The 25,773-nt window shown below is 42.4% G+C and overlaps 3 protein-coding genes and 1 long non-coding RNA gene across 7 annotated transcripts in view; 3 read left to right on the top strand and 1 right to left on the bottom strand.

The window, feature by feature from the left end:
• ANKDD1A (ankyrin repeat and death domain containing 1A) overlaps nucleotides 1-2,348 on the top strand; it is a 30,222-nt gene extending 27,874 nt beyond the window's left edge. For both annotated transcript variants that reach the window (XM_067555578.1, XM_067555577.1), the window contains 2 exons: nucleotides 545-676; nucleotides 1,169-2,348. In XM_067555578.1, coding sequence (XP_067411679.1) covers nucleotides 545-676; nucleotides 1,169-1,230 — 194 coding nt within the window. In that variant the 3' untranslated portion in view covers nucleotides 1,231-2,348. The remainder of the gene's footprint in view (nucleotides 1-544; nucleotides 677-1,168) is intronic.
• Nucleotides 2,349-2,641: 293 nt separating this feature from the next.
• On the bottom strand, nucleotides 2,642-17,995 carry SPG21 (SPG21 abhydrolase domain containing, maspardin). Of its 2 annotated transcripts, none has more exons than XM_067555579.1 (10): nucleotides 17,828-17,995; nucleotides 14,286-14,361; nucleotides 13,950-14,043; nucleotides 8,887-9,048; nucleotides 7,320-7,400; nucleotides 6,336-6,481; nucleotides 5,584-5,692; nucleotides 4,531-4,638; nucleotides 3,733-3,873; nucleotides 2,642-3,316 (listed from the first exon to the last, which is right to left on the bottom strand). In XM_067555579.1, the coding sequence occupies exons 3-10, from the start codon at nucleotides 14,010-14,012 to the stop codon at nucleotides 3,194-3,196; spliced, it is 933 nt and encodes a 310-aa protein (XP_067411680.1). In that variant the 5' UTR covers nucleotides 14,013-14,043; nucleotides 14,286-14,361; nucleotides 17,828-17,995; the 3' UTR covers nucleotides 2,642-3,193. The 2 variants fall into 2 exon arrangements, with proteins under 2 accessions (XP_067411680.1, XP_067411681.1); XM_067555580.1 differs by lacking the exon at nucleotides 17,828-17,995 and adding an exon at nucleotides 15,463-15,889.
• Nucleotides 17,996-18,157: 162 nt separating this feature from the next.
• Nucleotides 18,158-20,352, top strand: LOC137158309 (uncharacterized). Its single transcript, XR_010921359.1, has 3 exons — nucleotides 18,158-18,337; nucleotides 18,739-18,828; nucleotides 19,983-20,352. It is a non-coding gene; the product is annotated as an uncharacterized lncRNA (long non-coding RNA).
• Nucleotides 20,353-23,404: 3,052 nt separating this feature from the next.
• Nucleotides 23,405-25,773, top strand: part of CLPX (caseinolytic mitochondrial matrix peptidase chaperone subunit X) — a 36,336-nt gene continuing 33,967 nt past the window's right edge. For both annotated transcript variants that reach the window (XM_067555576.1, XM_067555575.1), the window contains exon 1: nucleotides 23,405-23,592. In XM_067555576.1, the coding sequence (XP_067411677.1) occupies nucleotides 23,523-23,592 (70 nt within the window). In that variant the 5' untranslated portion in view covers nucleotides 23,405-23,522. The remainder of the gene's footprint in view (nucleotides 23,593-25,773) is intronic.

The raw sequence follows: 25,773 nt of genomic DNA, 5'->3' as shown, positions 1-25,773 counted from the left end.
CAGAAAACTTCCAGTTCAAGGCCCTAAATTGCCATAAATAAGCTAGGTGAAGCCCCACAATTTTTTTGCAGCCCATTCCATTAAATCTTTGACATTACTCTCGATGTGGTACCAAGGAGTTTAAAGGGACCAGGGACCAGATTTCTTGTAGTAGTAAACCTGTTTTGACCCAATCCTTTCAACCAACCACTATTTCATTCACTTCCCCTGATGTCAATGTCTTGTTTCCTAGTCCTGTTTTGCCAGAGAGCTGCAGTTGTGGATTAAGAGTGTAAGCAAAGACAGAGGTTCTTTGAAATTCACACTATGAAGGTTACAGGCATGCCATTGCTTATGTCAGAGTAGATGGACGCTTGTCCCATCAGTAAGAGACTGTAACCCTCTGTGTGCCCAGATAGATCAGAGTACAGGCCAAATTTACCCTCACATCCATTCACTCAGCTCACACCACAGTTGGAGTTCCATGTATATCAAGTCAGAATTTGACAGCACCTGACAGCCTGCAGAGTGAAATACGGTTTCATTCGTGTATTATTCTTATCAGGTACTAAAAGCCACAGGGAGCATGGCCATAGAATGCTGCTTATTTGGCTTCATGGTGTGATCATGGCAGGAGAAAATCCAATCAAAGGACTATATGAAGGCCTGGTGGGGATTTGTAGACGAGACCTAGCAGGTAACTATCCATCACTTTCCTCTTGCTTTGACTAATACAAACTTAGCACTATTTGAATTAACCCTTCCAATAGTTCACTGAATTTCTTCTCTATATGTTGTGTAATGTAAGTATGGCCAGTACTTTTTCTAAATACAGTTTTAAGCTATTAACATCTTCAAACTCCTCTACTGCTTAGGAAGTTTAGTCTTTTCCCCCTTGTTTTATGAAATACACAGATTTATACATAGTGCTGGGCCATTGCTCCTGCTGCTTTGTACCTCCCCTTCATCAGGAGCATTTCGTAGACCAAAAATACACACACCCAGAAATCTAGAACCTCTTGTTCATTAACTCAGATTAAAAACCAGACTCTGAGAAGCAGACACCCCTCAGAGTGAAAAAAATCAGCACTGATATCAAGCTGCTTCTCAGCAGAAAGGTACAAATGATATTTTTCCTTCCGCTTCCCCTAGCGGGTTAGAGGAAAAACGATGATTTTTTGTTTTACAGAAAGCATTAGGAAAAAGGCAAACGCAGACTCCACCTCTCCAAGGAAGTGTACAGTAATGTAACAACGGAAGGGGAAATCATTGTCCCTTGTACAAAGCTGCCTCAGATGACCTTTTCCTAGAACTAGATCAATTGAACTATTCACCAAAAAGTGGCCATAACTTTTAAGGGCTTCTTGTCATAAGCAGTGGCACTTCTGCTGCTTCCACTTGAGATCAGGTAAACGACATCAACAGATGCTAATAACTGTAAATACATCTTTATACAAGTGTGGGGTTTTATTTGCTGTTGGACAGATTTTGGTCACTGTAATACAAGCTAGGTGAAAAGTCTCATTTGTGATACTGTGACTAGGTTTCAATCAGGACTCTGATATTTTCTTACTGTAATTTGTTTACATCTCATTTTTGTATGCATAGTTTTTTAATTGTCTCTTTTATAAGTTACAAAGGGGGGTAACCTTTATTTAATATGTAGTAAGATGTGTTGTTTACCCAAACACCTTCAGTTTTTGTCCATGTCTCCCGTGGTTTATTGTTGGAGGAATGCTCAATTGTTTAGCTGCTGGCATCGATACTTTTGTTGGGGAAAAAATGTTACATGGACTATATTAAAAAGGGATCAGATTTTGGACCCCAATATCGACAGTTTCTCTTTAGCTCGCATTTGTAAGGCTACAAATTGCATAGTTCTGTGCAACTGAATGTTTGTTATTTAGAATCTGCCCTTTTCAAGGTTAAAGTCATACTATAGGTTTGAGGCCTCTTCACACAAATACACAATTTAGGGAAACCAAATAGAGTTTTATTAGAGTCAACACTTTTCCAATTCATTTTACCTTATGTAGAAGAACCACCTCTAACTTTTTGTGCTCAAAGTGCACAACTCAAGGGGGGACATGAGAGGAATTTGAAGAGTCAATTCCCCTCATTAGGAGCATAAACATCTGCATATTCCCTGAAGGGAAAAATGTCAACATGTATGCTAACATGCCAGCATGTGGTTTACTTGATTTCAGCATGGAAGAGGCAGGCAGCTGTTATTTATATCAACCCTCACAAAGAGCACACTTTTCTTAAGAAACACTCAGCAATTTGTCATGTGAAGTTTTGTATTTTTACAGTGTTTAAGGGGGAAATAAAATCTGTTCTCCAATAAACTAGAATATTTTTCCCCGTAAGGTGATGGATGATTTCTTTCTTAATTCAATTTGTTTTACAAAATACTTTTTAAAATTCCCATCCATGTGCTGAGAACACTCTTATCCAACCTAAGTCAATTAGAATCACTATGATTAAAGCTGTTTTACTATTCCAAGAACACCCTTAAAGCAAATCCAAACAGAAGCCAACATCCGTCAAGAGACCTTTTCTGATGAAGCTCTGCACTTTCATGCTATTTACATCCACAGGCAGCTTTGAAAGATCTTGTTAAGCTCTGGTAATTCTATTTAGTTAATCAGAAAAAAGCCACTTGTTGAAATTGAAGTTTTATTGAAAACCACTGTTACAGCTAGCAAGAAAGTTAAAAATGTTAACGCTTTATATTTCAGATAGAAATAGAGTAACTAACTTGCAACACAACTTATGAAGCAAATAAGTGATGGCAACATTGGCACGTCAGCATTTTTTTAATCCAAATATTCAACAAAATTATAAATGAGCTTTTAAGTACACATTCTGCATGTGCGATATATACAGCTAAATGAAAATATAAAAAAGAAATAGGGCTCCATTTTTAAGAATGTGGTGATGAAGACTTTGGTAGCAAAATATCTCAATTCTTTAAAACTGGAGTCTCTCTCAATGCTACTTTGCTTAAATTCAAAGACTAAAACTTAAACAAAAAGTATTCTGTGACACTGCTGTAGATTACTGTCCTTGGTTGTATTTCACTGAATATCGATCCTATTAGAGTTACACAGTGATAACCGGCTAACATAAGAAAAAAGGCAGATTGGAAACAGCTGATTATATACAGGAAGACCACCAGTTTGGTTTACTGCTTTAACTGATCGTGAGAACACTACTGCTGCTCTTGCTCACTGCTGCTGTGTAGCTTGACTTTCTGGACTTCCAGTTCTTCTGCACTAACCATAGAAGGATCAATGGCTGCGTATCGGGTGCCATGGAACTGCAGTAAGTGTATCTGTTGGACAGGAAAAGGAACTCTGAAGTGCTAATATAGAATTAGGGGTAAGGTACGTGATAAGAGGAAAGTGGCACTGCCTCCCCGCCAGTGAAATATAGGAACGTTCCCCATTATTTAGGAGTGTATTTCAGTCAAAGCACAGCATTAGTTCATACAGCAAAATCTGTTCCACCTACCCGGAGCACAAGAGTTCTGGTGGAGTGCAGAGATATTAGGCAAGTGAAAGCCAACTCAAACCGAGGACCAAGAAGTGTGGCCACTGTGGCCCCCAACCCCTCTGCACCAATTGGATTCAGTGTCTGCAGCTGCCTGAGGTTAGGGAGCTGCAATAGGTGAGGGTCTGAGAAAGATGGGACTATAAAGGGAAATTTCTATACATGTTGCTGGGAGAGGTTTGAATTTCAGAGGCTTACTTGGATATAGAGATTGACTTCAGCGCTTCTGCAGAGATAAGGGAAATTGCCCCCCGTTTTAAGGTGAGCTCTTCTGGCACTGGGGTACAGTTTGTACATTTCTTCCTTAGCTTCAGTTGAAAGTGCACTCTGATCAAACACCTTGAAAACAATCACAAAGTATCTCTGAAGCCAAATCAATTTTTTTACAGCTGTCTACCAGAGCACACTAGAAGTGTGCCACCCTTCAAATTATGTTAACATAATCAACTCACTGCTTTCCAGCTTCTTTGTGGTGGGATATTTGCCTCTTGGTGAAATCCATCTCCAAGAATAAAGCCCACAATATTGTATAAAATAAATTATACATACCCTCTGATGCTTATTTGACACATACTGGAGGGCAAAGCCTCGCAATAAACCTAGGAGTGATTTCCTATATTGTTCACATCTGCCTCAGTTATTACAGTTTGACCTCAAGCTGACACGGAAATTAATAGGGATGCAGAACATCTGTATCTTTAAGAGCAACTAGAATTTTATAGGCATGTGTCATAGTCCAGAAAATTGAAGTAACGCTGCACTAGTTTATAGCACCCAGAGCTCAGACTGTACTGTGCATGATACCCCAAATGACACTTTACATTTAATTCACTAGAGTTGCTTAATGAGTAGAAAGTAATATGAAATTAGATCTTCCATGTTTTATCATACAAAGGGGATAAAGTATTAAAGTTGTTCATGGAATAGCCAAATCCTACCCAATCCAGCCACACAGGACAATAGGTAAATATTAAAAAAAAAAAAAAAACCACTTACATCCATAATAGTCACAGGAATGTCTCGAATTTTATGAGGTTCCACATAGGAGTTCTGGCAGTTGAGGGTGAGTCTTGAAGCTAACTCACTCTGCCCCAGGCTTTCCAGCTTTGAATAAATGGAAATAAAGATGAAGAATTCAGTTTCACTTTGGGAGGTTTATGTTAAGAACATAGCTAAAAAAATGGGCACAACCCAAATTTCGCTGAGGAGGGTCACTACGTTATCTGCCCAGCTTCCCTGAATTTGAGTGGCATTGTGCCCCCATGCACCAGGTCACAACCTCACTCATTCACTCAGATTTGGTCCACATCATGATGGCGGGGGAGGGAGGGGAGACGGGGAGGAGGGTGGTCAGGCCAAATGTGAATGAGTGAATTTGCATCCTGGTACATGGGGTTGCAACGCCACTTATATTTGGTCTGGCCACCCCTCTATCATCAGGTCTGGGACTGGGGGGGCACCCCTCTCCACCCTTCATTGCACCCCTACAAAGAAATATGGTTGCTACTGGTCATTTTTAAAAGGAGTCCTGACCAACGCTTTCCTAAGAAGGGCTTAAATTACAGTTTTACATCCCTACAGTATCCCCTTCCAGGCACGAGAGGCAGACTTCAAAGCATCCTCAATTACATAATGATTGGAGACATCCTGTTGGGCCCTCAGCGTTCCAGGTGCTGCTTCTCTATAGGACACTTTGGAGTCAATACACTTCAATATGTTAGCATTTTTCTCTAGGGAGCTTAAACTTAAACACAGTTAGCTAGGTAAGTAATACCGCACGGCCTCTGGAAAATATCAAGTATTATAAAAGTGTCACTTAAGGAAGAGAGACAAACAAGAGGCAGATCCTTAGCTGGTGTAAATTGTCCAAGCTCCATTGAAGTCAATAGAACTATGCAACATAACACCAGCTCAGGGTCTGCCACTTACTGTTTATCCTTTATATTGGGTAAGTAAAGATGGCAGCAAAGTATCCATGGCATATACGTGATGCTATCTCTAGAAGCAATGTTCAACATTACCAGAACTAGACATCCAGGAGTCACTTACCCTATCAACCATGAAATCGATTCCATCTGCCATTACAGGATCTACAGGACCAGAAGCAAAGTTTCCAAGAACAATTTTCTTCAGCATAAATGCAGGCATTAACCAAAAGCTGAAATGTAAACAAGAATCACATGAATCTTCAAATTTAAATTAAATTCCAAAAAATAAAAAAAGTTATGTGTATGCTTCTCCCTACATTCCCCACAAAAACATTTAACTTTCATTTCAAATCAAGTGGTTTGTGCAGGACTTCACTAGCCCAAATAGATAAGCTTTTAAAATAACAGATGGAGAACTGCATGTCTACCAACATAATACACTGATTTTACAAAGTTACTGACTTTATCCTGCAAGCCTGTATTTTAAATGTATTCTTCACCACACATTGGTTTCATTCATGCTTCCCTGTATGTAGAGTTTAGTCTACCTGCTAGACAAAAAAAAACAGATCTAGTTTTGACTTAGTCTTTCCCAAGTGTGATTATATCAGTCTCAAAAGCTTGAGACAAAAACAAAAACACAAAAAAAAAGACTTCTCCAAGGTTAAAATTCCAGGTTTCAAAATTCTGATTATGAAAATGTGCAGCTTCCTTGTAATATGGTTTTTAAAAGTATTTTACCACCTGCTTTTCCATTGCTCGCAGCTCAGATTACCAGCAAGTAATCTGTTTTTGAAACTACATTTGTCTAAAACTTTGAAATTTTACTATAAAATGTAACATCAATCTTTGACAGTTATCAGTATCTCTCACCTGTTTGCAGTCCATGTCTGGTTAAAGATAGATGTGTCACTGAAAGAATTACAGAGGATCAGAGACTGAACTCTGGGAGACTTGTGTGTGTACTCAGCAAATTTTTGAGCCAAAAAGCCTCCCAACGAAGCCCCGAAAAGGTGAACCTAATTTAAAATCAAACACAAGTACATTTATTATGTAACACAATTTAACTCTATCCTGAATATCCATGTATAACAGATTACAAAAACCGTAATACATAACATTAATTAAAATATTATTCCTTTCCTGGTATTATGATCAACTGAAAGCTTAGTAGAAATAACTGAAGCTCACAATTTTGTTAAAAAAAAAAAAAAAAATCTAAAACTCCTCTCAGATGTTATAATTTAACCAAAAAATAAAGACCAAAAATAAAGGGAGGCAATATATTAGTCTCAGAAGCTCAAATCACGACTTTTGTATATTTATCATGCCAAAATCAAGATGATATGAACACTTATTTTAACCTCTCTTCAGTAGCTATTTTAATTCAAGTTAGACAATGATGTTGTGATGTCATTTGCTACCATTACTTACTACTAGTATTGTTTATTTGAATTATCATAGCATCTAGGAGCCGCAGTCATGGACCAGGATCCCATTATGACAGATACTGTACAAACACAGAATAAAAAGACCATCTCTGCCCCCAAAGAGCTTATAAACTAAGTCATTAATTAATACAATTAACTTGCAGGACCTTAACTAAAAAAAATGAAATTAACAAAAAAAAAACAAAACACACCATTTTTTTAAACAAGTCATTAAAGAAGTGACTAATCAATCAAAGCAGGACAATTTTTGGATAGTATTTGCTTTAATTTTGAATTTCTCGTTTTTAAATAAGCTTGCATCATAGCATGGACATTTTCTGCATGTTAGTTCTTAATAAACTCTAGGCTTTTTTACCTAACATTTTTATAGTAACCCCACGTTATTTGTCAATCTCAGGGCACTAACTTTATCCAGTTGTAGGTGGTCTAATAGTTTTCTGAATCCATCGCAGAACTCAAGGTGGTCCCAATACACTGGATACTGCAACTAGAGTAATAAAGTAAAATTAAACTATAATCAGTAATCAAATGAAGCTCCTCTTTCATACCTCCATGAGCTCCTTTTGGCTTTCTGCTTGAAAAATAGTTAAAGCCTTGCATATTAAAGCCCGGCCAAACACAAACGGAGATAAGGCACTCAACAACATGATTACTGGATGATGTGCAAAATTCTCATTCTGTTGTACAATAGAGACTGATGTTGTTTCTAAGGTTCTCGTACCATATAAAATCAGCAAAATTAAAACCATTAGTTAGTAAAGATGTAGTGAGTCACTTAAAACTACACTACTGTGTGCATAAATAAGGCTTCTGCTAAAAACATTCATATCCTCCCTGTGAAATTCACAGCAGCAGAGAGGCATCAAGACAAACACCACAACCAGATTTTTAGAAGGACTTAGTGACTTAATATTTTCAGCCATGCTAGATAAGCCAGAGGTAACTAAGTTGTATGCCTTTTCAGTGGACTCATCTCCTTGAGATAAAGGATAGCAACCCCTCCTCCACTATACAACTGGCTTGGGAACATATGGCAAAGCTGAGAGGTTTCCTTCTGAAACAACAGATACTGGTCACTGCTGGAGGCCGACCAGATTGACCAAAGTCTGATCCAGTAGGAAGACTTAGGGTTTTTTTTATATGGATAAAATATATATCAGCTTTGCTCCCTTTTGAAAGATGGGAAGTGAAAGATGGAAACTATGATGGAGACAGCCATAAAAAGATAGGGACAGAAATGGCCAAGGGAGAACAGTGGCAGTACTGAAGCCTTAGGTTGGACAGTGACCGTAACTACATGAGGATAGCTCAGTCATACTGGAGTCAATAGGTTAAATTACCCATTCAGTTTAATTTTAGACACCAGGTAATGCTTCTTAAAATGGTGTGGATCCATGGTGTAGCCTTGCTATACCTTGACTGAAGTTACATCATACTATATTGGCCTTCCAGAGAAGCCAACTACCATGGTTATTTTCCTGTCCAACACCAAGCTGGATCAGAGAGGCGTTAACCGAGATCCAGCTGGAGACAAAGCAAGACAGTTGGAAATTGTTGCACTGGAAAGAGTGCCAGCTGCAAACTAAGAATTCCTCTTATACAAAACTCTGAGAGAAATGAATGAGACATCAGGAAACTCCAATTCCTGGTGTTCCGGGAGTGAAGGAAAAAAACAACAGATCACAGAATTAATCCACTAGGTATAAAATTCAATATACATTTTTGTGTAAGTGTTTCATGTACTAACTTTTAAGAATACAGGTTTGGTTTAGGCCCCTTTTTGTATGTTACATACCCGAGAATATACCTTACTCTAACTCTCCTTGGAGTTCTCTGCTTTGATTCCTCAAAAAATTGAGCTGAACAGACTTAAAAGCTGACCTTTACCAGATGCATCTAAAACTCTGGTTTTATTTACTGCAACATAACAGCAAACACACACTGAATTTTGATGTTGCATTGAGAATACTCACAGCAATAATTCTGTAACCCCATCCGGTTAGTGCCAAAATCTGCTGGAAAAACACATCTGCAGTTCCACTTACAGGTGGAAGAAATATGAGTGGGCACCTGATGGTCCTGGGTCCTGCATCATATAATGACCACACTTTACTGTCATCGTCATCTACTATGATCTGGAAGAAGAGAGTTTAATGAAATTTGTATAAGCCTGATACCAGATATTTCCCAATCAATTTCTAGTAATAATGTTTTTCACAAATTTTAACGTCTAACTAATGCTACAAGATTTTTCTTTCAAGCAAGTTTACCCATTGCTCCCCTTCACAATAACATTTCACCCCTTGCCTGTTCAATAAATGTGATGTTTGCACTGCCCTATTACACACATCTGGATGCAGAACTGTGGTTGTGAAATAGTCTGATCAGCTGCTTTTCTATCTGATACAAGCTAGAACAGTATATTTTTATCACTGTCTTATGGAAGTTTGTCATGTTCTAAACAACTAAAGTTCAGTGCAAGTACCGGAAGTAAGAAGTGAATTATGTCAACTTAGGAAAGATTTTGCTTCGGAAATGGGTCTAAGTAGGAATCTTTACCTTACCTATATACAAGTTACATAACCCCAGCTGAGCTAATTTTTGGTTTAAATTTGCCACCTTCCTGAATCAGGCACTCTGGTCCCATGTATCAGATGGGTAATTTTAGATGTGAAAACTGGTACAGGAATAGATCGTGGGAGCATCCCAATATTCTGAGTCTTAGAAGATAGCATGCCATAAATAGAGGCATATCTTTGGCCAAGGAGGAAAACTCCTTCTATTGTTTGACTAGCCTCCTTGCTGCTAAAGGCCTGCTAATCTACAACAAGGACATCCTCCACTCATTGAGAAACATCATCAAAGTTTAGCGGTCAAAAGACAGCACCCTGCAATTGACTCATTTTTTCTAGGGCCTGATATACGGAGCTAGATGGGGGTGGGCCGAGAACTTGCAGTCTGGTGACTATTCAAAACTACTGGGTTAAGTAGACACAGAAAATTGTGACCACTAATTTGAAACAATGGAGGTTGGATTGCAAGACAGGGACACTGTACAGAGGATGCCCAAAGCAGTGCAAGCTGGAATGGGACGGGTGAGCCGCTTTACTGTCAAGGAGGAATTCACTAGAATGTTCTTGGAGAGAAGTTGGAGATGTAGAGCAGCACATCACCAACTGAAGAAGTGGCTGGCTCAGATGCCAGCCACTACTGCTGCCCTTATAGGCTAAAAGCCTTCAGAACTTTCCATTTTGCCTGTCTCATGTGAGAAATTCAAAACCCAAGAACGAGAATCCTGCACAAATGGTATTGTTAAAGAATAGGAGTTTGAGAAGTCTTTGACTCCCGTTTTCAGGGTTTGCCTTTCAGGCATACAGCTGTGCAGATTTAGGATTTTTTTTTTTTTAACATCTAACTAATGCTACAAGATTTTACTGGACCACAGGCCAAATTACTGGACCACAGGCCAAATAAACTCAGTGACCACAGAAACCCCAAATAAAGCTTATGTAGTACAACAGATGCATGACCTCTATTTATGCATCTGTGATCCATTTTAAAGTGACAAATTATTGAACTGGCAGCACCAAAAGCTTTTCTTCGTTGTCATAGCAATACAACCCCTCTACTGATGCTCAGTCAGTGGCACATCAGAAATCCCCAGGTCTGCCTAGTTGACAACAAATCTGTGGTGTACAAGAAAGCCTGTAAAATGTAGGTTCAGGGAGCGTGTGATTATCACGTTATCAGTAGTTTTTGTAACGTTTCCAAGAAAATTTGGAAACGACTTTGTGCCAGGACTTCTCAGAGCACTGCAACCGCTAAGGAACTTGCATTTCTACCTTTTCATTAAAGTGAAAGAAAATTCTCCTCTGCTATGTAAGATTATTAATTGAATCTGCTCATTATGGCCATTTGTGTCTGTGTAACAAGAGCATATCTTTATGATTATGGAAGTGAAACAATAGCTCACACTGAGTACTTCATTGGAGGAAATTAACAAGTGTTAAAGAGATGATTAAGGCTCGGTACATGTGTGGGGGGAACTGAAGTCTAGAGAGATTAAATAACTTTTCCCAAGACCAGACAATTAGTGGTACACAGAGTGTGCAAGCACTTGTTCCATTTGAGAAAGAGCCAAACAATACATAGCTTTACTGTGATGTGTTTGGATCTGCAATAAATGTTGCACAGTTGAGTCAAATTGATTAACAGCTGATTCAGACAGGTCACTGACCTCCTTCTGTTCAGTTATACCAAACTTGATTGTGTGTGAAATCTAGCACCATTGAAATAAATGGCAAAACTCCCATTGACTTCAATGGAACCAGGATTTCAACCTATGACTGTCTCAGAGCAGGATATTATTTTAGATAGAAAGATATACTATTTTACAGATAGCAGGTGTGACTTACAGAAACGGAGCACTCCACTTGTACAGCCCCTCCTATCTGAGGCGCTCAAAGCACTTTACAAAGTTGAGTTAATTTATCCTCCTCATTTTCCTCCTTCCTCCACATTTTACACTGAGAAAGCTGTGGTACATGCAGTTTAAATGACTTGCAAAGTGTCACACAGGAAGCTCTTGCAAAACTAACGCAACATACAACACACAAGACTCCAAACTCTGTAATCTATCCACAAACCAACCTTCTTCCCCACCACATACATCTGCAAGACACAACTTGCATCTATATAGCACTTTCCCTAGTAACACTGCAGACTAACTATAGAAATGACTTCTCACATTTCTGAAAGGCAGCCACCAGTGGGGTGGCTGGCAGAAGACATTCTGCTGCATAAGTACTAGTAGTTTTAAGGAGAGGAAATGAACAATCATTTACCCAGTTGGAACTGCATAGTGGATATTATGTAAGCAGAATAACTATCTGCACTGGAATTTAGCCAGTACACCACAGTAAGTACTCCCGCACTTACCAAAGAGTGCCAGGGGATCTCTACTGATCACAGGTAGTAAGGAGTTTGGTCCTAGTTTGAGTGATGCTATCTCTTTATAGCCAGAGGCAGTGAAAGACAGTCTTTAAACACTGATTTAATTTTCAGTAGCTCTGTAAGCCTCTTTCTAGAAGGAACAGGCTTCCATTTATTTATGATCTCAGCAGGAAGGGTGAGACGTAGCCGTGGTAACACGTGGCTGATGCAGGAAAAGCAATGAAACACAGCTTAATATCTACAAGCCTCTCACCCACTTCCCCAAAAAGGACAAACCATGGGTGCTCAGTACATTGATTAGCTGGCAGCACAAAGCAGCAGTGAGGAGGGAAGCAGCAGCTATGCTGTTTTCTTGCCAGCCCCATTTTCCCTCCCTCTGCATCAGGTAAGCTTGCCTCCTACATATGAATCACATCCAAAGTGGGAAAGGTCTTATTCCGAGAAACAACTCCCACAAAGAACTAGAATTAAAATTGTGCTTTTCTCCTTCAGAGATTAAGATTGGCTTCTTTAGGTCTCACCCACTTTCTTGTGTTCATCACTGTGGTATCTTTGACTTAGCTTACTTAAAAAACAAAGTGACAATCAGTAAAGAAAGTTAAGCCCCTATGTTGAGGCTCATCTAAAAGCAGCCTCACTGATTTTCCTGCAATTTATGCATATTTTCATTTAATCAATTAATTATCTGTAGGTGAAGAGTTATATTTGCTCAAGAGTTTACATGTAACGTTGTTCCTATAGGAAGTGGCAGAGTTTTCCTACACTCACTGAATCTCACCTGATATTCTTTCCATCTCACGCATCCCTAGCATGAGAGTCTGTAAGCTAAATTATGGCCTCAGTACACCTATGCTCTCATGCCTGTGCTCTCTCTCACACCTGTGCTTGTTCTCTCACAGATTAAGTGCAACTGTACCTATGCAAACCCATTTTGAGCATAATCTGGAGGCACTGGGACTGCACAGAGGTAACTTGGCCTACAGCACCTTTATTACTAGTAATGATTTGTGAGATGAAAAGAACCCATAGCTTGACTGTCAGAACCCAGCATGAATTTGTGAAGCCCATAGCAGAAGTATTTTCCTAACTGCAAACTGAACGAATTTGACGTGGAAATCAGTGAGATACGAGTAGAGAATCCCACATGCCTTTTATAAGAAAAGAAGTCACCTGTCGGGAAGAACTGCACATCGGGATTTGGAACCAAGAATAAAATGTGTTTTAAAAACAAAGTTACCCACAGTAACTGTGGTTCAAGTAGTATGTGGTCTCTACATAGTCACACTTATGAGATCCAGCCCCTAGCATAGTGAGCTGCAAGACCTTCTGAAAAACAGTGTTTTTTGGAAATCACACAAGCACCATTTTGCAGCACTCCATGTTCAGAGCGGAGGTTATAAGAGATCTGCACATCCTAAATGGTTGCTCTGGGCAAATGGGAAAGGAGCTGGTTAGTGTGAATATGCAGAAGTTCTCAAATCCTCTCCCATCCAATTATCGCAAAAGATTTTTTTTTTCCTCCAATGCAGATTGTGCATTTTTCCACTTGTGGGAATCTAGAAAGCAGTTCAATCCCCAGGAAGGTAAGCTGAAGAGTTCTCATTAAACCCCAAACAAGCAACAAATCTAGATGATGAGCCAAAAAAGTAGTGCTGTGTAAGCATGTGAATTGATGGGCAAACTGGGTAAAGCCAGAGACAGCACCAGCAATGATGGTACATGGCAGCCATCTTGGCTGCACAAACTTTTTCTAATCTCAGCTTCAAACATTTGTTGCTACGAGCGGGCACTCGTGGCCCCCAAAGGGCACTGCTTTCCAGAAGGATCTCAAAGCTCAGGTGGCACCATGAATCCAACTAGAGGTAACAGACCACCTCCAATGAGAATTAGGTGAATATAAAAGGACTGGCCAGGTACTCAAATACCATGGTGATGGGGGCCATGCTGATACCTAGATCTGCCACCTCCAGTGACTGTTTATCATTACCCACAAAGGCCCATTGATTAGGCAATTTCCACCCTGCATACCATGACTCTTCAGAAATAAGACAACACTTCATACACAGACTAAAACTGTACATACCTTTTTAAGAGGAACCGTACTTCTAAACCAGTTATAGTCAGGAGAGACTTTAATCTCTCCCATGATGTTAAGATGAAACTGAGGTTATGTAAACCTGAAACAAAGACATGTAATGTTTCAGATCAAGAACATAGATTTACACTAAACCAGTACATAGATGCCTCATTGTGTATACAAAAGATTCTTTCAGGATAAGTTTTAACTTCTTCTCAATTGACTGTTCTCCCTCATCAGTCTTCTAACTTGTACTGTTTACACTTATCCTTTGTTTTAAATTATAAACCACTTGGGGATATTCAGAAAATGCAATCTCTTGATAGTTTGAATATTACTAACCCTGTAATTAAGAATTGACGATGTCTTGGGCAATAAGAACAGCTTTTCATAACAAAGCATTCCACTGTAGCAGCTCCTGAAACAAAGATAATATTGTAGGGTTTAATATGTTTTTTAAAAAGTTATATTTTAACATTCTTTTAAGCAGGTTTATAAACTGCTCCAAGGTTACCTCTATTTGAATTTGCTGGTGTTTCACTCACAGTTCAGACAGTGGACTATATAAGTACTTATATTTTATGAGTTTACAGTCCAATTAGTCAAGTACTAAGGCGGCACCCTCTCATTTAAGTATAATTAACTTAAAAGTATCTTAAAAATATTAAAATGCTCTATTCAGATTACTTGATACCTATTGTAAAAAACAGTCAAAACTTCAGGGCTTGTACACATATGGAAATTGACCAGAAAAGCTATTGCAGAATAGCTTCGTGTGTGGATAGTATACCAGAATAAAAATCATTTTATTCTGGAATAATTAGTGTGCTTCTAAAATGGAAGTATTGTTCTGGAATAAAATCACTTTTATTCCAAAACAGAGTATCTACATGGTGCTATTCTGGAATAGCTATCCAGTTAATTTCCCCATGTAGACCAATCTTAACAAGATGGCCAGCACATTCTGAATGTTATATATTCTACTTATTTATAGTAATGAAACTTACATGACTGAAATAGGACATCTACATTTCACTGGAACATTCACAGCACTAGTAGATTAAGAACTTCCATTTGTATAGCAAATGATGCCAGATATTTTTTTAAGTTCACATCTGTGTGTTGACTGCTTGTTAACTTTAGGTTGCAACAGAAATTTTGCAACAGAGATTTTTCATGTGCTCACAAGAACATAGAGGATAAAGAATGCAAAATAAGTTTCCTTTTATTATTCATCATGACCTAATTATAATTAATGTCCACTTGTTTGTTTTTCTTAGTAGAATAAAACTATTGCTGATTCTGTAATAGATTCTGGTCAGTTTCACTGAGGGCTTTTAAAATCCATTAAAAACTGATTTGTTTTGCAACTGGAATAAAGAGTTAGTTATAATTCACTTTTATGTCTCTAAAACTCAGATGCCCATTCTTCTGCTGCTGTTTTATGAAATGTCAGCTCTGAAGGAAGAAGGGCATATTCCCCACATCCCCAACATGAAAGAAAATGTGCACCTCTTACCTACAGTTTTCAGCACTGCAGGAAGTCTTTCATTTTCTTTATACAACAAATGTTTCCAGATTCGGAGATTTCCCATCCAACTGTGCTGGCTATCATTTCAATTTTGGCTAAATTACTGTTTATGGCACATATTTTACCACTTGTGCTACTCTGGCAGCACAAAAAAAGGTTTAATGGGGGCCAAATGCCTCTTCTACCCAACAGACTGCAAAGTGAAACAGGCTCAGACATTACTGGAATGGGAAGGACAGCTGTGCATTAGAAAGAGAAGAGAGTAGTTCATTCTATTAATCCCCTCCATTTGCCAAAAGTATGGCTTAACCAATTCATATATAAAACAGATAGGATGTGATGGTGCAATGAAGTATAGCAAAAATAGTAACCGCAAGCAAAAAAGTACAATGAACTTTATCCTTTTGTACTATATTTATTATTTATATTACAGTAGCAGTCAGAAGCCCAAGTTAGGATCAGGATCCTAGCGTGCAAAGAATTGTATGAAAACACGTAAAGAAATGCTTAACAGGAAGCATCTGTTTAGTCTGCTAAAAGGAACAGTACCCTAAAGAATAATTTTGTTCACTACGAAAGGATTAGAGCTATCAATTCCAGCTATAATCAGCTCTCCTCATTTTTTGTCTTCTTCTGCCTGTGGCTGTTTTAGTACCATTATTAGGTGATGCAGGGGGCTGGTGATAGGTGCCAGTTACAACTTTGTACATGGAGTTCCTCAATCCATATCCTGGGTACAGGCAGCATCTGCTAAAACTTTCCCCCATTACTCTTACTGTTCTGTCAGTGTACCTCAACAATGACCTGAAGGGGCCCCCATCACTGGACTGAAAGTATCAATCTCCATGCCCATTTAAATCTTGGGATCACTACTGAGACTGCTAATAAAGATCCCAATCAGTGCCATTTGTGGAAGGTTTTGTGCAGTGGACAGTTAGCCACTACCAACAGGACTGAGATCCTCAAACTCATGTCATGTAAGCCATGAGCCAAATGATAACTAGAGCTTAGCACCACTGCAAAACATTTCCCCTTAATAAACTTAATAAATTTGCTCCGGTCTTAGTTATTTTGGTCTGACCATGACCTTCTTGTGTTTGCATTTCATGAATGTACGTGCAAATGAATTTCTCTGGTACGAAATTCACTGTCTGTGAACATTCAAAGCAACAAATGCAAGTATCCACAGAAACGGAAATACTAAGTTCACACCTGTAAATATTTGTGCCAGTAATGTTTGCATGCTCTTCCAAGTCAGGGAACAGAAATAATGCCATGAAACATAGCGCAACTAAAATGTAGTGAATATCAAGTACTCTCAGACTAGTTAATGATTAAGCCAGCATAGGGTTTTTTTTAAATTCAAATACATTATTAATACTTTTAAACAAACACATGTAGGAAAATGTTGCCAGCTTATGTACATCCCATAAGCAGGAAGAGAGTCTAAATGTGTCTCATAAGTTTTTTGTGAATCATTCACAACACTGCTCTACTAACAACTTTAGTGGTCACTGATGGTATGAACTGCTTTTGAGCCTGTCAGGGGAGAGAGAAAGCTCACCTATTCTGCTAACAACTGCTTAGACTCCTATTTCCCCAACCTACGTTTGATCTATAAGCAACAGATCATAGGAAAACACTACTCAGCCCACCCATCAAAATGTTTGCTGTCCCGCTGTTTCTTGCCATACCATCCCTGCTCCCAGGGGCACAAAATGTGAATCAGCAAGACAAGGATTTTGTGTCTGAAACAAACTGGTGTCATATGGGTAAATGCAGTTTAGTCACCACAGCTACAGGCGCTAAATACACGAAAAGTGCCACAACCGGGAATTAAAACAGCAACTTTCCCGACACGAGATTACAGGCCCCATCCCGCTCCGCATTCCTGCCCCCATGGGAGTCACTCTTCCCCACAGCAGAGAGCAGAGGGATATACTGCCCTCCCCATCCACCAGCACAGAGGAGTGGGGGGGCAGAGCCCCCCGCCCCCAACACAGAGCTCCCCCATCCACTCCCCTAACACAGGGGAGACCCAGAGGACCCCCCCCCCATAACAAGGGGCCCACAACCCTCCTCCCCCCAGCACGGAGGGGCCCAGAGCCCCCTCCCATTCACTCCCCCAGCACCGGGGGGAGGGGGGCAGCCCTGGGGGCCATCGCAGTATCTAGGATGTTCCGCTCTCCTCCCCGCCTCGCTCCCCGTGGCAGAGGAGAGCCGGGGGCGCCCTGTGGCCACAGGGGGAAGCGTGGCACGGCGGGGGGTGGGGGGGCTGGAAGGGGTTCTGTGCACAGGTCACCCCCACACACAGCCCGGGTGCGGGGGGGGGGGGGGCTCCCCCGCTGCTTACCGGCTCTGGCTCTTCCGGCGCGGCGCGGCGCGCTGGGGGGAGGTGTCCGAGCCTCCCTCTCTCGCCGCCTCCCCCGGAGTGAGCAGGACCCCCTTCCTCACCCAAGGCCCCGCTTCCGGGTCCTGCCTGCGTCCAGGCGGGGAGGGCAGCGGAACGTACGCGCTAGCAACCACGTGACCCCCCCCCCCCACGCTGACAACGGCCATCGCTACCGAGGCGGAACCGCGGCGTCACGTGTGACATGAAACGTTTGCCCGTTGGCTGCCTCGGAGCGGGGGGGGGGGGATCATGTGACATGGCACGCGCGTTGCCTGGCGCTGTCTGGTTTGTGGCGCGGGGGAATCGAGGCGCGTGGTAGAAGCGCCGCTGCCCCTCAGCTCAGCGGGGCCCCGCGGGGGAGAGACACTCCATGAGGCAGTGACCCCCCCTTGCCTCCCACGTGGGCCTCTCCCCCCCACCGTGTTACCGGGGGCTGGGTCCTGGTCTGTGCTCCGGCTCCGGGGAGACGTGGTCAGTGCCCGGCCTGGTTACTGACCTGAGACCCAGGAGTTCACAAATCGTGACCCCTCCCCCCATGAGAGTGGCTGTAACATCCCCAGGCTTTATAACCACAGAACATCTGGGGTGGAGGGTTTTTTTTTCCTTTCCTTTCCGGTTTCTGAGTTAGGTGCAGTTGGGGTCAGATTTAGAACTTTTCTCCCCCCCCCGGAGGGCTAGACACCTTTGTTTAATGCAAGCGGAGCTTCTTACAGAATGACCATGACTCCAAGAGCTGGGGCTTTAAGTAACCGTCAAACAGTGTGAGACTCCTAATAAAATCGTGCGCGTTGGCACTGGGGGGGCTCTGGCTGCTGCTCCATTCCAGTGTCCCTGGAAAACAGTTCCTTTATCTTGATTTTTTTTTATTCTAGCTAAAGCCGGTGGAATGGAGAATCCTGCACACTTGTGCATACCCATATGGGGAAACGGAGCGAGGAGTTTCAGCACTTTCAATACTACCAGTGAGTTCAAATCCACTGCATGGCCAATGAAAGTTAGGGTGACCACCTTTGTTGGATGGAGATCAGGGAAAACCATATGAAAAACAAGAAAGAATGCTTTATTTTATGAGACATTTTAGGGAAATACCATTTCCCTTAGCATATCATGTATTTTTCACTCAAGCGTACATTTCTACTGCCCTCAAGTATACAATGCAATGATCATAAGCTTCAATTAAATGTTTAAAATAGTACTCTTCAGTTTTAATACATTTCAGTACATCTCAAAATAAAGAACAGGTGGTCACCCCAAGAGACAAATAAATGAAATAAGGGACTGTCCCTTCAACTAAGGAACAGGTGGCAATTGTAATGAGAGTACTCTGCTTAGAGCAGAGAACCGGTGGTACGCGTACGAGAAGGCTGGGTGGTACGCGAGCCGTACCGCGCCGCCGAATCCGCCGCCGGAAGTGCCCTCCCACCCGCCCTTGCGAAACTTTGCCGCGGAAAATGGGCAAACGGCGGAAGGGTTTCGGCGGCGGGCATTGTTTCCCCCATGTCTCTCCCCGCCGCCGCGAAACCCCGCCACAAATCCCTCCCGCCGCCACTGCGAAACCCCGCCGCTGCCGCACGTCCCCTCCCTTTTTTTCCCGAGTGGTACTCAGGGAAAAAAGGTTGAGAACCGCTGGCTTAGAGCCATGTCAGGATATGTGCCACAAATGTTAAGATTAAAGGCCAGTTTTTGCTCTCAGATGCGATCCTGCAGCTCCTGTGGTTTTCAATGGGAATTGCACCTGCACATCTGAAGCCAGGATTTAGCACAGCCGAAGACAGGGTTTTGCTGTTGCATTTACAAAGATTCTGATGAAAGTTCTGTTTAGATCCTTTTGAAACGGACTATTTGGGATTAGATAATGATGGGCAGAAGAACATGATGCTTCAGTTAATTTTGGCAGGTTCTGTTCTATGTGTATCAAATTCTAAAAAGGTCATTGTCGCATTATAATATATTGGTCGATTACAACAGCTGCATAATTCAAATTCTGCATAACTGGGATAGCAAAATGTTTCCTTTGAACGTAAGATACATTAATACTCTGCAAGTGAGCAGTGAATTTGTATTCTCTACCAGGAATGCCAAGGAACTGAAAAAAAATCTTTGTTGAATTTCACAGAACAAGTGTACTTGCAGCTGTTGTGGCATAGAATCACCAGATGGCTCTGACTGGAAGTACTGCTATGTGTGAGAAAGGCAGTTGAAGGCTGTTGCAGTGTATTTTAACAGCAAGAAAAAGAAGATAACGACTCTCCCCTAACCCAAAGCCACAACAACAGTAAGTCCTGATTAAAGAGAGCCCAAACTTTGGACGTAGCAATTAAAGGTGAGCCGCAAGGGAAGAAAAGTTGGTTTTTGCCTTTTTTTTCTGCTTTATGTACATCTCCCATTGAATTCTGCCGTGCATCAATGAGCAACACTTGGACCTTAATTTGTGAACTAGAAAAGCAAATGACAAATAAAGGCTTTCCATACCTCTTTTGACTTTATTCTGGTTCCGGCCCTCCTGTCCTTTTATGGTTGTGGAGAAGGAATAACTGTGGAGTGCTGCCGCCACCTAGAGGAAAGAGAGAATATCATTGTTGCTCAATATAAGGTGCTGCAATTTAAATCCCTTGTCCTGCAAACACTTACACCCATGCTGACTTCACAAGTGAGTTGTCCCATTGACTTTAACAGGACTACTTGTGTGTATAGTAAATGATGTAATGTAAAATCTTTTATCAATTCTGACAGTCTGAGGAAATATCTTTCTGGTATGCTCTTGTATTTTAGACACTGAAGTAAAATATAAAATGCCTTCCCATTTCAATTACTCTCTTGGGACATATTATATTGTGCAGTCAATCCTTTCTGGGTTTTCACTCCGTTTACTGTTTTGTGTCTCCAATTTCTATCTCTATGGTTACTGATTCTGCATTTGCTGGAGTTTTCTTTAGCTTTGCATGTTTCACTGTAGTGCAACAGTGTGACAGTCCTGTGCAGGGATTTGTCACAGTGTTCTCAGTGCTGGTTCAGCAACTTTGAGCCATCATTCAGTTTGGAGTTGTCAGTTCTGTAGTGCTTGTCAGTTGTTGGCTGCGTGCGTTTCCCCCCCTCCGTGTAGATGCTGTCCCAGCTCTACGCAGGTAACTGAGATGGCACTCATGATCGAATGAATAGACACGACCATGGATCCGCTGAGTAACAAAGGCACCTGGCCAGGTTTATTGAGGTGAAGCATAATGAGAAGTGACCTATAGCTTACAAGTACACTTCAAATAAAGTGCTCCTTTACAATGGACCGGCTCAATTAATGGCAGGGCTCTCCGTTATCCCCTTGGCCAGACAAAGTCGTTCCCTCTGACATCCCTTTTATACACTGTTACGGACAAGTTTCATCCTGCCCCTTTGACGCAGGTAGTTGCCACCCTCTTGAGGTAGTCTGATACCATCCAATACCTTGCACTGGATGGTTTGGGCAAAACATCGCTATTTGTCATATTAAAAAGATTTCTATCCATTAAAATGTCATTTGAGGGGGCCAGGTGGCCCTTGTTATCTCTTTGGTGTTGGGATGCCCTGGTACCTTCTGTCTCTGGTATGTATTTTTAGACTCTTGTACTTAGTAATGTTTTGGAAATATATGTGTTTGCAGTATCAGCTTTCTTCTTGCCAGTTTTGGTGAGGTCATAAATTCACAGCCTGACTCCTGCTAACTTGGCTTTATAACAGACTTGACCATTCTTTTAGCTTAGGCCTTATGCCTTAGCTTGTTATGCTAGGCCTCATGTTCTCACTTTCTACTCAGGAGTGTCGTTGTTTGTTCCTTAGACCAGGTTAGTACAGCTGCAATTTGGGAGGAATGTGATGGATGAGTAGATTATGTTGGATTTATTGTTGGGTTGTTTTTTAAAGCTACTAGTGCTTTGCAGAAAGTGAGTATTTGCTGCTTTGGTTGAGACAGCATCAGAAATTTATATCAAATGGGAAGGAGAATTGACCCAATTATTCTCTCCAGCCATTGTTGCAAGGATTGCTATGTACATGTAGTATTTATTTCCAGAATTATAGCTGTAGGTTTTCATAATGGGGTGGCGATCAGCCCAATTTACCGCTGTGGTAAAGCACAGCACTGCCAATGAGACCCTGCCTCAGTTTCCCCTCTTTGGAGGGTCTCATTTATGTAACAGAAAAAGACAACTCGAAAACATTAAAAAAAAAAAAAGCTTCAGTCAGCTACTTTTCTGGACACTGGCCCCCGTGAGTTCATCTGTCTTATATCTTGCTCCTCTAGCCCCAGAGCATTCCCAGGCTGAATTCCCTGCTTTGGAGTTTGGGCCTCTTCTGGGCGTTTGGCCAAATGCCAGTCTTCTTCTGACCGTGCCTCACTCTTTGCTGAGCCAGTCACTAGTAGCTCCCGAAGAGGTCCATGCCCAGTTTATTTTTCTTGGCTAGTTGGGTCCCTTGCCTGCAAGCACTTTCTGTCTGGGCCTGGTCATCTCTCCATGAGCCTCTGCTCACCAAGGAGACACCACTGGAATAGCTTCCTAAGCAGCTCCCTTGAGGAGTCTCTCTGAGAGAGAAAGTCCAGCGGAGGGCAACAAAAACAATGAGGGGGCTGGAGCACATGATTTATGAGGAGAGGGTGAGGGAACTGGGCTTGTTTCATCTGCAAAAGCGAAGAGTGAAGGATTTGATAGCAGCCTTTAACTACATGAAAGGTGGTTCCAGCGAGAGTGGAACTAGGCTGTTCTCAGGGGTAAATGACAGAACTAGGAGCAATGGTCTCAAGCTGCAGTGTGTGTGTGGGGGTCTAGGTTGGATATTAAGAAAATATTTTTCCTGAGGAGGGTGGTGAAGCACTGGAATGGGTTACCTGGGGAGGTTTTGGAATCTTCATCCTTAGAGGTTTTTAAAGCCTGGCTTGACAAAGCGCTGGCTGGGATGATTTAGTTGGGGTTGGTCCTGCTTTGAGCAGGGGTTGGAGTAGATGACCTCCTGAGGTCCCTTCCAACCCTCACCTTGTATATGTCTCTGATTCTGTACAACCTGGCAATTGCTTTCTCTGACCAATAAGCTTCCCCCCCCCCCCCAATCGGCCGCTAAAATCGCAAGATTTGTGGCTTTGATGCGCATTTCCTCCCTGGGGGGAACCAAGGAGTCGCTAAATCACCACATGGCATCATGACGGCCGGGGAGGATGGTTCCTACAGCAGCAGATTGACCCAAAACAACAGGCCCACTCCTGCAGCAGCCATTCTCCCATGGGCACTACAACTCCCAGCATGCAAAGCTCCCGCTCCAAATTCCGGCTCCCGGCATGCAATGCAAAATCGAACGCTCCAGCGGGGCGCTGCGAGTGGCCGCCGCGTCACTCCCAGGGAGCCGGCCTACGTGTCCCAAGATGCAGTGCGGGCTAGCACGGGCTGCGTGCGCCTGGCGCGCGGGATAGCTGGAGCTCGCGCGAGAGGAGCGTGCTGGCCGTGACGACACACAAGCGCCGACCCGACCCGAGCGTGGTGACGCGGTGACGGTAGTTGGAGGAAGAGGAGGGAGGGGCGGTGTTTACTCGGCGGCCGTGTGTGGGGGGTGGGGCGCGGCAGGCTGTGGCCGGGCCTGAGCGAGGGCTAGAGCGGAGCGGGCCAGCAGGTGGGGGGCGCCGAGGCCGGGCGGCGCCATGGCCGCCTGTCACACCTGCGCTGCTGCCGCGCGGCTGCTCGGCTCCTCGCTGCCCTCGGCGCACAGAGGTAATGACCCGCCCGCCTCCTCCCAGCCCCCACTGCCCGGGGCCCTCCTCAGAGCTGGGGCTGGGCTTCCCGGCCCGGCGACTCGGAGACCGACTCCCGGCTCGCACCCTGCTTCTCCTCTCCCCAAGGGGCCGCCCCCTGAGTGCCCCCCTTCCCGCCGCCGAGACCCCCCTCCCCCGTGCCAGGCCTGCCCGGCCGAGAGCCTGCTTCCTTTCCCCTCCCCCTGGGCTTACTGAGTCCGTTGGGGGCTCTCCCGCCGCCCGGACCGGCCTCGCCCCCCAAGTGAGCGGCCCCCGGCTCCGCCCTGGGGCTTGCTCTCCGTCCCCAGCCCTGATCTGGAACCTCCCCCAGTCTAGAGCCTCCCCCCCCCACGTCTCTGTCGGCTCTGAACCTCCCGCGTCACTCAGCCCCCACCCAGTGTCGGTGGGGGATGGGGGAGAAGGAAGTGAGGTGCCCTACTTCAGCCACAGTTCTCCCTCTCGAGCCTGGGCTCCATGGCTCAGCATGTCCGATGTCAATAACCTACACTTCCGAGCCTGAGGTACCGCACGCTTAAGGCTGGGTCTGAAATGAGGGACTGTAACCTGCTTTTTTTGTTTCTTTGCATAGCTCCAGTCACTGTGATCCCTTATAAAGAGCTGGCTCTTAGGGTGGTTTGGCGGGTGGAGGTAGGGGGCACATACCTGTCATTGAGCTGTAGTGTGACAGATATGCTTGTAGAAAGAGTGTTGGTGCAAGCATTGAAACGTGTTTATAGGATTGCACACTTGGAATGGATTTCTCATAGAATTTATGTACAGTTGGTAAGACATTCATCTCCAGCTGGGTTTGTTGTGGGTCAGTGCAAAAGCAGTGTTATTTTGGGGATACTCTTATTAATTTCCATCAAGACTTACGGAAAGATATCACCTTCCTCAATTCACCATGTACAATGTATTTCTGGTTCTTACCGCCAGTGGCATTCTAACAAGACTTTTATGTTGCTCAATATCTTTAGGGTCTTTAGTCAAGCTCTTTCTCTTTCTCTTTATTTTTATGTTTAAGTTCAAAGGGACACTTGGTTAGTTCAGGCCTAAATGAATATTGCGTGGCTAAAGAAAGTTTTACAGGACTAGTATTAATAGAAATGTGTTCAGGGAAACCAAAAAAAAGAAAAAGTGAATATAATCACTGATGAGAATTGTTTAAATCGTAACAAAGCTTAAATATTACATTATACCGATGAATGAACTTGTGACTGACTAACAGAAACCTTCAGGTTTATCTTCATAGTTGAAACGTGAAGTGCAAAAATTAAGCAGTATAAATGTTAATAATGAAAGGTGATGTTAGTAATACAAGTAAAGATTTTTTTAAAATGTGATTTTTAAATTTGCCCTTGTGAGCATATTTTGTCAGTCTCACTAACAATAGCCCAATGTGGTAGTTCAACACGGGGTATTCGTTAAACTGCATGTGAGAAGCATTACAGAAAGACCCATTCCAGCTGATTCGATATCTGCTAATCCAGCGTGACCTACATTGGGGAGGTTCAAATCAATATTTTCAACTCTGAACTCTCTACCTTACATGAACCCTCTAAAAGTAAATAAAGTTTAAAAGATAAAATGCTCTGGTCAGTACCTGAATCAAGTATTTTCCATAAACAGTATATCCAATGTTTTTCTTCGTTCAAAATATATAGTGTAAATTGAATCTTTATAAGGATAAATGAAAAAATAAAAACTTCAGAGTAGCAAATTAATTTTTGAATCCAACTTCCTGTAAAAGCTGTAGAGGAGACTATTCCTATTTTGCCATCTCTTAATGCCTGCAACTCCTATTCAACATCTTAGGTGCCAACCACAAGCAATCACTAATGGATTTAACCCTGCAGATGATGGAATGTTTAGAGTGCAAGTATAATCTATTGGTTAAGGTGCTAGTTGGGGATTTGGGTTCAGTCCCCTGCTCCATCACAGATTCGTGTGACTTTTGTGTGTCTGTGCTTCAGTTTCTCATCTCTAAAATAGGATAACAGAATTTTCCTGCCTTACTAGGGTATTGAAGATAAATACATTGAAAGATTGTGAGGCACTCAGATAGCATGGAATAGTAATAAGAACTAAGGTAGTCAGCGGTTTTGCACATTATATAGCTGCTGTGGAATTTACAGCAACAGTCAAGCATGGTAATCACTCA

This window comes from Emydura macquarii, unplaced genomic scaffold, assembly GCF_026122565.2.
Source record: "Emydura macquarii macquarii isolate MOO-44397 ecotype Brisbane River unplaced genomic scaffold, CSIRO-AGI_Emac_v2 contig_1644, whole genome shotgun sequence".
NCBI lineage: Eukaryota > Metazoa > Chordata > Testudines > Chelidae > Emydura > Emydura macquarii.
The sequence above is the reverse complement of the archived record's forward strand: the minus strand, read 5'-3'. Positions and strand labels throughout refer to the sequence as shown.